Below are 13620 nucleotides of genomic sequence, written 5' to 3'. Positions count from 1 at the left end.
GAGCATGTTTATTTATTTATTTATTATTCGTTTATTATTTATTTATTTTGTCTGGGGGCTGCTTTTTGTTGGTTGGAAGCTCAGAGTTTACTACTAGGCCTATTTCGCATTTACTCCACCCTTAGTAATATGGAAAATGCCGAAATAAAGAATGTAGGCTATTTAATGTGTGAAAAGATAAAAAATAGCAACTTTGTGAAAAACTAGGAGTGAAACACATAGGCTTTTTAGTAAAAATAAATTTCTTACCATGCGAGAAACAAATCCACAGGCAGAGGGAAAAAGATTTATGAATCATATTCACAGTCCCCTACGTACATATCCGATCAATAAACACCTCATGATTTAGTAGCTACTCGTCTGCTTTTCCCCCCTCAAAATAATATAAGTCGATGCAGATAACGTAACACGTTAAAAACAAACAAAGGCCATTTCGAGGAATGCAGTCAATGGTACTATAGTATGAATACTATTAAAAACTGTTACTTTAGTATCGTTTTCGCTTTAAATTTACAAAATGGGATACACAAAAGCCCATAGTCGCTTAAGATGTGCGTGGGCCTGTTACTGTACGTCGATTAAGCCATCCATCCATTTCAAAAACGAACGATACTTTTTCTGTGAAGAAAAAAAGCAAACAAAATCAAAAACGCTACTTCTTGATTTCAGTTTCAGACTTCCAGATTTCGGATATCCTACTTTTTCTGGATAAAATCGCTCCGCCCTTTAGGGGTCCTCCTGTAGCTTCAGTGATGAGCTTAGCTTTACAGCAGCCTAAACTTAGTGCGGATCAGTCCTTGATGTCTTTACAGTATAGCTATACGAACATCAGGGGCATTCAGCTCTTTCACTGACACAAACAGGATGAAGACTGTGAACAGGAACTGTGTTGAAGTGCAGATTTTTTTTATGATTGTATTTATTTTGTTCAACTTGTGGTTTTGCAGCACTTCTCTCATCTTAACTCCTTGTCATTTTCCTCTCAGCAAATAAAAAAATAACCCCTGTTGAGTACAGCTCTGATCAAGTAAAGTGTTTTCTCTAATCTCTAATCTAAATACCATTTTTATTATTTGCATACCAAACAAATTGCAAAAAAAGCTGTTCGCTGAGTCTATAAATCAAAAAATCAGTTGATGGGTATTTAGACTGAAAATACAAGGAAAGGTAGGTTTACATCAGCTCAAGATTCATCCTTAAGCACAAGAGCCAATTAATCTAATCAGTAAACCTGAGATCTTAGTCCTAAATCAGGCACAACAATTACATAAAGTTACATATTGAATAGCTAATGCCATTTCCTTTCTATAGCCACTAGTTCACACTAGAGATGTTCTGACACTTTGGGTTTTGGTTGGCCACCATTTCCTGTACAGAATCTTCTTTTGAGAAAGAAGTGTGTATAATAAATGTACTAGTGAATAATATTCCTGCGCTATTCCTGTGTTTAACAAAAATAATTTAAATTACTCATTAAAATAATTTGAATACCATCCATAATGTTCACAGTTCTATACTGCCAATTATGATTTACAATGAATCTGCAGATGCCTGGTGTTTTGTGGGAACTAAACAACGGTTTTCTATATTCAATCACAGTTGGCTCATTGTTCTTACACCATTTTTATTATTTGCATACCAAACAAATTGCAAAAAAAGCTGTTCGCTGAGTCTATAAATCAAAAAATCAGTTGATGGGTATTTAGACTGAAAATACAAGGAAAGGTAGGTTTACATCAGCTCAAGATTCATCCTTAAGCACAAGAGCCAATTAATCTCATCAGTAAACCTGAGATCTTAGTCCTAAATCAGGCACAACAATTGCATAAAGTTACATATTGAATAGCTAATGCCATTTCCTTTCTATAGCCACTAGTTCACACTAGAGATGTTCTGACACTTTGGGTTTTGGTTGGCCACTATTTCCTGTACAGAATCTTCTTTTGAGAAAGAAGTGTGTATAATAAATGTACTAGTGACTAATATTCCTGCGCTATTCCTGTGTTTAACAAAAATAATTTAAATTACACATTCAAATAATTTGAATACCATCCATAATGTTCACAGTTCTATACTGCCAGTTATGATTTACAATGAATCTGCAGATGCCTGGTGTTTTGTGGGAACTAAACAACTGTTTTCTATATTCAATCACAGTTGGCTCATTGTTCTTACTCATGGGAACTCAAGGTCAATGCAGACTTTTATTTCCTATGAGCAACAAGTTCAAGTAAGCATTTCTGTAAACTATTATATTTCTTCTAGCTTTTCCGCTATCACGTTTGCCTCAATTCTTTGCAACTTCCGTAACATGCAGTTTCTGGTAAAAGTTCTTCAGAACATCTTATTCTATTCTAATTTAGTCATTTCTATGATGAAGTATGTTGTTTTAATGTAATGCTATGACACATTTACTTTTTTTTGTCTACAGTACCGTTACAGGCCGTCATTAGCACTTCACCCACAAACAGTGTTTCCACAGCATGTTCTGCACACCTTCTGCATCTCATATCTACAATAATAGACACCCGCACCACATCTGACCAAAGACCACAGCGCATCTCATCTTGATCAGAGCAGGTAATGTGTCACATGAAGCATTTGTTTCGGTGCATTAAAAAAGCAAAGAAAAAGCAGGTCTGTTTGGATGCAAAACAGAAATACGAACAGAAATAAGAAATACTTTGTGGCAACAGATTTTTTTTTAAATATCTGTAATACTTTGCATTTACTTTTATTATTTTAACCCATTTTGTTTCCTAATTTTCTACCACACAATAAAACCTGAATTTATAATTGGTGTGAAGTGGTCAAATGATGTAAAATCTAATTTCCCCTTGATCTTTTGAAATACAACAAACTATATATCACTAAAACCCTCCTCCTTCCTGTAAACACTCTGAAAATGCATGAGTCCAGTCTTTGTTTGGATTGCCTACAGTACAATGGCAGCTCAGAGCAATGCATCGACCTTCATTGCAGAAGAGCGGAAACTGACATCTGATGTTTTGTCTTGCCTCTCAGCAACAAGCAGTTGCAAGATGGGGCAATGGTCACCCTGGATGACATCTGCAGTAAATGATAGGGCTTCACAAACAGAAGGTGTGATGGGGGACTGCTATTCCCCTGCAACTACACACAACATCTGCTCTATATAAAGTGAAACTGCAGCATAAAAACAATGAAGTATAATAGCCTTTTTGTAAAGGCAGTGAAGGAAACATAACACCCATGACCATTATGTGTGTTCATACTGGACTTTTGTCAGTCAGCAAGGTTTTAATTGTTTTTCTAAATATGCACTAGTTGGATGTATTTGATAATCACATACATTTATCAGGGGCCAATAATTAGTGTGTTGTATATAAGGTGCTTTAAATGCTGTCTGTAGCCCCCTCTGGTGATGTTTGTTTAAGGCCTAAACTCTTAAACATAACATGAATGCACAAGATTACATTTGTTTTAGACATCAAAGTGAAAAAAAACTAAAAGACTGCTGCAAATCTTTTTAGGTAACCGATAAAAAAGTATTTCCATACAAGTATTTAGTAATATAATATTAAGTATAGCCTATAAGACAAAAGATATCTTAATTCAATAACTCCTACACAGGAACTCTGGGTCTAAGTGATATTCTCTTGAGAGCTGCCTTTTCAAATTCACTGTGTGTTGATAGTTCACAGCTGTCTCGGTTCTGCCCACATCCATCAATGATTTCTGTTAGAGGCAGAGAGAAACATTAATATCACAAACTAATCAATAATTCTACTATAAAAATAGAGTATAGGTCTAACCGAGAACCGGATACAGAACTGCTTCCATTTAACAAAAATATTCCCTGAGCCTAATGACGATCTAATGACACCACTACTGAATCTATAGCGGGACCGGTCCGACTCTGCACGTGAATGATTCTTATGAGCCGGTTCTTTTCAGTGAATCAAAGCATTCAGCGAAACCAGTGTAATCTCATTCCCGAACGAATGACTCGTATGAGTCGGTTCTTTTCTGTAGTCTATGAAAAATACAGCGCACCAAAGTGCGACCCCTGAAGGAATTATTCTTATGAGGCGTTCTTTTCAGTGAATCAAAAACAAAAACATTCAGCGCAATCAATGTGATTTGATTCCCGAACTAATGACTCTTATTAGCCGGTTCTTTTCAGTGAATCAAAATAATTCATCAGAACCAGTGTAATTCTGAATGAATAACTGTTATATTGAAAGAAAAGAAAGAAAGAAAGAAAGAAACAAAAAAAAAAGAAAGAAAAAGAAAGTCAGTCATTATCAGATGAACTGTTTACTGACCTGTGGCAGATGTCCCATCTGAAGGCAGCAGATGATCTGTGTGTATTCTGACATGCTTTGCTTTTCTATGATTCTCAGATCTACAAACACAGGTCATTGTGAGAAGATTCTGAGTGTATCTGACATCAGCATTAGGTACACATACCTCATATGATCATCATTTATATTATATAAAGCAATAGGCTATACATTCCTATGCTGTTTTCTTTGACAACTAAACAGGATGTAGGCTACTGCCTCTAGTGGAAAATGATGGCACAACAATATACAATATTTGCAGTTTGCAGTGACATGGTGTTTACATACATTTAGTCATTTAGCAGACGCTTTTATCCAAAGCAACTTACAAACATTTTTAAAAACATTAATTCCAGCACATCTTCATAGCACATGATTTTGTCCTAGAAAGCCTTGTATTATTTAATGCGTAAGGTACTTGCCTTCCCTTACCAAAAAGTAGTATACTTCAAGTTTATTTTATTAAGTATACTTAAGTATATTTTAAAGTATACTTTATGTAGTAAGTATACAAATATCAGTGTACTAGTAGTATACTTGTAAGTGTACTATTTCAATACTCCTTGGGACTAAATTGGCCCACTTTCTAGTCTATAAAAGTATACTTTTAAGTATACTTTAAGTATAACAGTAGTAAACTTTGAGTACACAACTAGTTTACATAAATTTTTTTAGCTTGTACTGCAACTATACTAAAAGTGAACTTGTAGGTATAGTGATAGTTTACTAATTAAATACTTGTAGTAGCATTTTTAGTACAATTTGAAGTGTAGTCTCAGTAAAGTACTAGTTTAGTAGTTTTATACTGCAAGTATACTCGTAAGTTTTCTTTAAGTGAACTTTACATCATACTTTAAGTATACTACTATGTCCCTATTTAGGTATTAATTTGTATATATTTTGTTACATGAATATCTGAAATAAAACATCAAAAGAACAGGGTATCTGCTTGTAAACAAAAACATTTTATTCTAGCTTCATGCATTCTTTTTTTAAACACTTGAATGTGGATAAGTTTCATAAATAAAAAATAAAGAAATAAACAACATTTTGAACAAAAAGCAGAAAAAAGACTATGAATTAGATTCAGAATGATAATCAAAACGTAGATAAAGTCGATCAACACCCCAAAGCTTGACAGTCATTATTACCTCTTCATTGGTCGACATTACATCAACTTTACACAGTTTTGATGCTGTTTTATGTCTGATGATCGTGTTAGAATACATGTGGAAGCATCTGTTGTTTCGGTTTCTTCTTCACTTGTGTTTTTTGGAAATTCTGTACAGAAGATGTGTACTAGCGCCCCCTACAGTATAACAATGAAAACACGGATTCTAGGAGCACAATTATAGCTAAAATATATTTAGACTTTTTCTAAGTATAAGTCAAGTATACTTAAATGTCATTTTAAGTATATTTCTGAGAAGTACATAAAGCCCATTTCTGAGAAGTACATAAAAAGTAGACTAAAAGTATACGTTCCTATTTTTTAGTTTAAAAGAAGTATACTAATAGCTCACTTGAATAAACTTCTTTTTCGTAAGGGTTCTGATCTTGCTTGTTTGCATATCCTGTGGTGTAAGTATATCACCCCCACAACTACAGCAAAGATCAGAACTATCACTACATATAATCTCACTGAATGTGACTGCTGAATGAGTTCTGTAATGATCAGCAGAACAATAATAATTATCAGTCAAGACATTGTTGCCATAGCTCTCAACTCATTAACATGTCTTGGAAAGCTTCTCAGACATGATTGGAAAGCTTGAAGAATATATTTAATCACTAATTATAATCACTAATATCACCACTGACTTACCAATACATGGCTGACAGAGTTGACTGATGTCCAGATGTCTGGTCTGGTTGCTGATGGGATTGCTGAGCACACAGCTGTAGGTGTTTTTCTCCTGATATTCCACCTCCAGAGGTAGAGAGAGACTGATGCTGAGATCAGACACACTGATGCTGGACAATAAACTGTTTCCTTTGTACCAGGAGAGAGTCACATCACTCACATTCAACACTGAACACAGCAGTGAACATTTAGACACTGATGATCCTGATGATGATGATGAAGAACAGTTTGAAGTGCCTCTGGTGATGACAGGAATGGGAAGAGGAGCTGGAAATATTAGATAATAAATGGATATAGAAATGTTACTTAATTTAAATAATAATAATTGTAATAATAAATATCTAAAAGTAATGTTAGTATACAAAAGTTCAGGTGAAACATACATTTTTACTTAATTCCATTATTACAAAACATAAACAGTTATTTATTTTCCACCACCTTTATTTCTTGACATCATTAAACATTTAATCTTACTCACCATAGACAGCAACTGAAAAACTCTTGTATGTGACCCCTCCTTTGATAATTGTTAGTTTATAAAGTCCAGAGTGTTCAGTTCTAATGTTCCTGATGGTCAGAGCTCCAGTTCGACTGTCACTGGCATTTCCAGTTCGAAATATCAGAGTACTATCATCTATATAGACGTTCTGTCTGTGGATTTCAGCAATACGAGTGTCTGAACTGTTAACGTTAAACATCCACGGTATCTGATCATCTCTCTGTACTTCAGTAATCAGTGTTTAGAGTGACAGAATCTCCCTCAGTCACTGATACTGACTTCACTTCATCTGCATCAGAAGAATCAAACACACCTGAAACACAGAGAAACATTTTTAATAGACAAAATTACATGGCAGCAGTAAATATTCCCCTGGTTTACTTAGCAATTCAAACACATGCTCATAATACCATTATACAAACATTTCAGTTTTGATGCGAAGGCCGAACATATTCAACTTGTCAACATGAGCAGGATTTTTTTCTGCAGACTGCATTTTGTTGTTTGAAATCTGATAATGTGCCACCATTTTGCATTTGCTCACACTGTACTAATATTAAAAATGAATGTGTTTCTTAACAATACTAGCTGAAAACACAGTAAAAAATGGTTTTAGGTGTCAAAATGACAAAACTAAAACAATCACTTGCCACTTGAGAGCAAAAACCAGAAGAAAAAATATTTACGAATCACCGTTAACCACATATCCATTCATCCAACTCCTTGTGATTTAGCAAAGAGCGTTTCTTCGATTAAAAACAAAATAACACTAATATAAATTCTCAAAAGAAAATCTAAGCAGATATTAAAGTTACTCGTTTTAAATTTTGAATTGACTCACATCTAAATGAGAACTATAAAACTGTTAAGTTAGTTTTTGTTTTATATTTTTAACATGCACTTTTAGAAAAAAAGGTACAAAAGCTGTCACTGGGGCGGTACCTTTTCAAAAGGTACACTTTTGTACCTTTTAGGTTCTAAGATGTACTCTTTGGATACTAATATGAACCTTGCAACCATTCAGTCCTCTAGATACTAATAACAATATTTTGCAGTTTTATGCCATTTAATTTCACATCTGCTGTTTGTATTTATTTATTTACGCATACAAACATGCACTAGATCAGGGATTCTTAACTCTTAATTTAATTTTCCTGCGTTTAGCTCCAACCTTGCTCAAACTCACCTGCCTTCTAGTAATCCTAAATACCTTGATTCGCTTGTTCTGGTATATTTGATTAGGTTTGGAGCTAACTTTGCATGAAAGTGGACCTATGCCTTGTCCAAATACCCACACTTGCGGTTTTGGCCACTTGAGAGCGCGTGTGTCGAGACAGGAAGTAAGTGCGCAAGACTGTCCCAGGTCTTAAAAACGCTGAAGGGCAGTGACCTGAACGCACACTAAATCACAACGAAGATCACAACTTTTGATATAGATCTTTTTTTGTTATAGCCTGTGTTTCATGCAAAAACAACTACAAACTAAAAACCAGTAGCCTAAACAAAGACTCATCAAATTTTTTTTTTTAGAGTTAATTATTTTACAGATTTTTTTTCCTACATTTTTTTAAAAGTTGGATTCTTTTCATTCTGGTATTTATTCATGTTTTTCTATTATTCATGTTTTTCTTTGTTCATTTGGCAGATAAAACTAATAATACATGCAATGTTAAAAAATGTTGAAAATAGATTGATTCACTGACAAAACTGTAAAACATACAAATCAGAAACTTCACATTTTGATAGATGAACATAAAACAAATGCATAAAATGTGCGAATGTATGAAAGCATCAATCTGATCTTTTTTTTTGGGGGGGGCAGATCTGCTTCACCTATCACACAACAATCCCCCCATCCGTGAAATTCCTCCTGCAGCAATTCAATGCTGGAATATTCAGCCTACAAGTGAAGAAGACAGAGTTTATGAAGGAAATGAGTGATCCTGAACTCTGCAGAATAAAACCACAGATACTGAAGAACAAAGAGGTTGGTGTTTTTTCCTAATTCTTCTTTAAAGGTTCTGAAGAACATTAAAGGTATCGTTTGCCCTAATTTGAAAATTAAGTCAGCATACTCATCCTGGTGTTGTTCTAATATTGAATGGCCTTTTATCTTCATCGACCCACAAAAAGAGAATTGAAAAAAAAAATGTCCTGCTCATGCTCATCCATATAAAGGCAGAGAAATAGTGAGTATCACAAAAAGTATCACAGACTGATCCAATGTGACATGTGCCGTATTTTCCAAGTGTTCTGGGGGTATATAATAAGGTTTGGTGAAAAATAAACCAAAATTGAATGCATTATTTAACAAAAATCCTGACCTTGGCCATTGGCCTTTCATGCTCGACTGTTTCATGCAAGAGCCAGTGTTTTAATAAATGTGAAGTGTTAACATGATCAGTGTTGTCAGCTAATGTATTAAATTTAGATATGTAAAAGTAGTGAAGCATTTTTTTAAGTTTTATGTTTCAATACAAATGCAAAACAATATATAATTAATTGTCTTGTTTACAACCTTGCTTCATTCTATGAATCAGCGTTTTTAATGAACTTTCTCTTAAAGTCAGTCTCTTGCTGCCACCTACTGGCGAAACTATGTAACCTGCACCGACATCGTTGATAAATCGCCATCATTAAGATACAGAACGTTTCTCAATTTTTTAAAAACTGCAAGATTATTATACTCCATTCATGAAAAATTCCAGGGGCAAATAATTTATATAAATTAGTCAAACACTCATAATATTGTCTGCATGGTTCACTTCAGTGTCCTTTCCCTTTACATTTGTCTCTTGGATTTTATATGATTTACTGAAAATGAAAGCTTTTAAACTTCCATTTTAGACCTGATGGAGGAGAATGAGGAGAGTAAAGAACTGAATGAAGTGGAGGGGAAACTTCATGATGTTAATTCTGGAGTCTCACAGACTGAAAGTTTTTTACTGAAAAGAATATCCAAAGAAACTTTCACCTGCCGTCAGTGTGGAAAACGTTTCCCAAACAAAAGAAGTCTTAACCTTCATATGAGACTTCACACAGGACAGAATCTGCACACATGTGATCAATGTGGGAAAAGTTTCACACAAAAAGGACACCTTAAGGAACACGTAAAAATCCACACCGGAGAGAAGCCACACAAATGTGATCAATGTGGAAGGAGTTTCTCACAAAAAGGACACTTTAATGAACACCTGAGAACCCACACTGGAGAGAATCTGCACACATGTGATCAATGCGGGAAGAGTTTCACAAACCGAAAAAAGTCTTAAACTTCACATGAGAATTCATTCTGGAGAGAACCAACATACATGTGGCAAGTGTGGGAAGAGTTTTGCAAATGTAAGTGCTTTCAAATTACATGCGTGTTGTCATTCTGGAGAGAGAACATTTAATTGTGATCATTGCAGTAGTTTTTTTGGGAGGCCAAATTCCCTCAAGAGGCACCTGAAAATGCATACACAAGAGAAGCCTCACATGTGTTCTTTGTGTGGAAAGAGTATTTGTGAGCTGGGTGCATTACAGTTACACCAGAAAAGGCACAGCGTTGTGAAGAATCATGTGCTTTGATTGTAGGAAGACTTTTCCTACAGATGCTGAACTGAAACTGCACCAGAGAATTCACACTAGAGAGAAGCCTTACAAGTGTTCACACTGTGACAAGAGTGAGAAACATTCATATTGATTGTTGTCAACATCAGGAGGTTGGACTACATATTAGGGGTGTGCCGGTGTCCTGACATTTTATCTACCCGTCAGATTGTCCTACCAGGGTTTACTGCGCATGCGCACATCAATATTATGTCATTTTTCTCGTGCTGAACAACATTTAATGTATCTGCATTACTGTAAGGGTAAGTTTAGGGTTGGGGTAGGTGCAGACTTTAATAAACCATAATTTTACAGGTTTGTCGAATTGTACTACCCACTGTTTTAATGGGAGGTAACAAAATCTGACAGGGCAGCACTCATCCGTTAGCAGTTCCCCACCGAACAGGACTCCAGCTCGGGCAGGAGAGCCAGCCGCGTTACGGGTCGATTACACCTGAATTACTTCTGTTTAATGTTTCATTTTTACTTTTAATGTTTGTTAAACGAGTTTAAATAGGCAATATGTATACATAAATACGATAAACAATGCTGTAAATGATAAATAAAGGCATAAATAAATTGCATAAGTTATCATGCAAACCAGTGGTTGTGTGGAGTATTTTACAAAAGTTTAGAGGATTTAAGTTAATCTGTAAACATTATTTCATGTATAAAGTAAAAAATAAGCTATACTATAATAAAAATGTATCAACCCATTATGATGGGTTAAATAAGCAACCCAATTCGCTGGGTAAAATTAACCCCAAATGTGTTCTGTCCTATATTTACCCAGACCTTGGGTTGTTTTTAACCCAGTGTTTTTTGGTTTGTATCTAATAGTTATTAATACAAAAACACTTGTGTGTTCTTTTCCTTCAAACTTATCTTTCATGATTTTCTCATTTTATGATTTACTGAAAATCAAACCTCTTTTACTTACATTTTAGACCTGAAGGGAGAAATCAAGGAAAGCGAAGAAATTGCTGAAGCGGAGGAGAAACATGATGTCAAATCCGTAATAAAGTCTTCGAGCCACTCACCGAAAAGAAAAGCCAAAAAATCTTTTACCTGCTTTCAGTGTGGAAAGCGTTTCTTATACAAACAAAGTCTGAAACATCACATGAGAATCCACACTGGAGAGAAGCCGGATTTGAGCAAAATGACAACCCTTACTGTACAGTTTTGTTAAACATTCTTTATTGTATGTGTATTTGTTAAGTTTTTACAAACGACGTCGTCTCGCGGTGATGACGTCATCGCGCAGTCCTTCGCGAGTCTTCTGAAGTGAAATGAGGTTTGAGGTATATTTACACACACAAAAAAGGATATATTTTAATTATATGATTAAAATTGAAATATATATTTTAGACGTTACTGTTAGACACTCCCTAATGAGCCTGTGAGGAGCGGCGCGCGTCGTTTTGAGGTACAAAAATTAGTATCTTGCAAAGTCCCTTTTACAAACTCTTAATATGTAGGTAAATATGACTATGACTTTGGAAACATGAAAATATTGCTTTTATTATCACTATTTTCTGCACATACAAAATAGTAACAAATTAAGTATCTAATTCTTTTGCTGCTATGAATATAGTTAGAAGAAATTAGATTTAGATTTAAACGGATACTGCTGTGCCTATATATTTATACTACACTGTCAACTGGTCTGAAAATGGGTGTCATTTTTATGTTTTGATGTATTATTAATTGTTTATTCGTCTCAGATTGAGAAGAGAGAGAGGGAAAAAACTCTGACTGATCACAAACACTATGATCACCAGTTTTGATATACAAGATTTACATATCTTAACAGCATGTATTCTATTATAAAACATGTTATATGTAAAAACACCAAACTAAAAACCAATTACCAAAAATCTGCTAAATGACAAGTTAAATTAAGTTGAATGCAATTAGTGTTATTTGTTGCTTACACATATGTACCTTTATTTCTGAATTTATTTATTATTCCTTTTTAACCTGGATTATCCACCCAACAATTAACCAATACATGCTGGAACATTCACATCAGTCTACAAGTGAAGAAGACGATGAGAACATCAGTGATCTGGAACCTTACAGAATGGAACACGAAGATACTGAAGAACAGAGAGGTTAGTGTTTAATCTTGATTCTTCGTTAACGATGCTGAAGACTTCATTCAAGCTGTTTTCATTTTAATCAATATACATTGCTTTGAAACAAGGAACAGACAAAATAGTACATGGAAAGCTGCAGGGACATACAATTAATTTATAAAAAATAAATCAAATTATTATATTATTGCATAGCAGTTGTCTACTTTCGGCTCTTAGACCAGATTAAACCTTTCTTACTTTTATTTTGGAAGAGAATGGGGAGAGGGAAGAACTGAAGGAGAAACATCATCATTTCAAAACTGGAGACAAATCTTTAAGTCGCTCACAGACTAAAAGTAAATTTGTATTGAAAAAAAGAACCAAAAAATCTTTCACCTGCCCTCAGTGTGGAAAGAGTTTCACATTAAAAGAAAGCCTTGGGTATCACATGAAAATCCACACTGGAGAAAAGCAGCGCACATGTGACCAGTGCGGGAAACGTTTCACAAAAAAAGGAGCCCTTAAAGATCACATGAAAATCCATACAGGAGAGAAACTGCACACATGTGATCAATGTGGGATGAGTTTCAGACAAATAGGATCTCTTAAGGAGCACATGACAATCCACACTGGAGAGAGGCCACACACCTGTGATCAGTGTGGAAAGAGTTTCAGAAAGTCATGCACCTTTAAAATACACCTGCGTCGTCATTCTGGAGAAAGACCATTTGCCTGTGATCAGTGCGGTAAAACTTTTTTTTAGGTCAGATGCGCTGAAGGACCACCTAAAATCTGCCCTAAACAGTTGCAAGAAGTGACAACACAAAGAAACATCATCTGCGGTTCTCAGAGTGATCTTCAAGACCAGTGGTTTAAGTGTGAATGTCCAGGAATATCTTTATTAAGATTTTTTTTCAGATTTTTTATCCATGTTATCCATGCATGTGTATCTCTCTTGGTTCATTTTCTGTCATTTATGAAGGAAAGTAGTTTTTTCTTTCTTTTTTTTACATGTAAATGTTCTGTGCTCATATCAGCAGAAAGAGAGCGTGCCATTCTCACTGTTATTGTTGTTAAAGTGTTTTAATAAAATAGTTTTCCTGCTGTACAAAAAACAATCTGGTGTGTTTTTGATAAAGTACATTTTTGTCTTTCGGTGATGATGTCACAACCAACGCCGCCAGTCATTCTGATCTTGACAAACTGTTTGTTTAAGCAACATTTAAATAATGTTACTGAATGTCAAGTCCAAGTATGAATGTG

General features: G+C 34.8%; 1 protein-coding gene and 1 long non-coding RNA gene across 2 annotated transcripts in view; both read right to left on the bottom strand.

Annotated features, from left to right (window-relative positions):
* Positions 1-3218: 3218 nt before the first annotated feature.
* Positions 3219-4513, bottom strand: LOC107754876 (uncharacterized). The gene is made up of 3 exons (XR_001641641.1): positions 4453-4513; positions 4308-4387; positions 3219-3717 (listed from the first exon to the last, which is right to left on the bottom strand). It is a non-coding gene; the product is annotated as an uncharacterized LOC107754876 (long non-coding RNA).
* Positions 4514-6047: 1534 nt separating this feature from the next.
* LOC107754873 (CD48 antigen-like) overlaps positions 6048-13620 on the bottom strand; it is a 15681-nt gene continuing 8108 nt past the window's right edge. Inside the window, exons 4-5 of the mRNA XM_016571486.1 lie at positions 6151-6456; positions 6048-6073 (exon numbers count right to left, since the gene is read on the bottom strand). Coding sequence (XP_016426972.1) covers positions 6048-6073; positions 6151-6456 — 332 coding nt within the window. The remainder of the gene's footprint in view (positions 6074-6150; positions 6457-13620) is intronic.

This window comes from Sinocyclocheilus rhinocerous, unplaced genomic scaffold, assembly GCF_001515625.1.
Source record: "Sinocyclocheilus rhinocerous isolate Xijiao unplaced genomic scaffold, SAMN03320098_v1.1 scaffold1824, whole genome shotgun sequence".
Taxonomy (NCBI): Eukaryota; Metazoa; Chordata; class Actinopteri; order Cypriniformes; family Cyprinidae; genus Sinocyclocheilus; species Sinocyclocheilus rhinocerous.
The sequence above is the reverse complement of the archived record's forward strand: the minus strand, read 5'-3'. Positions and strand labels throughout refer to the sequence as shown.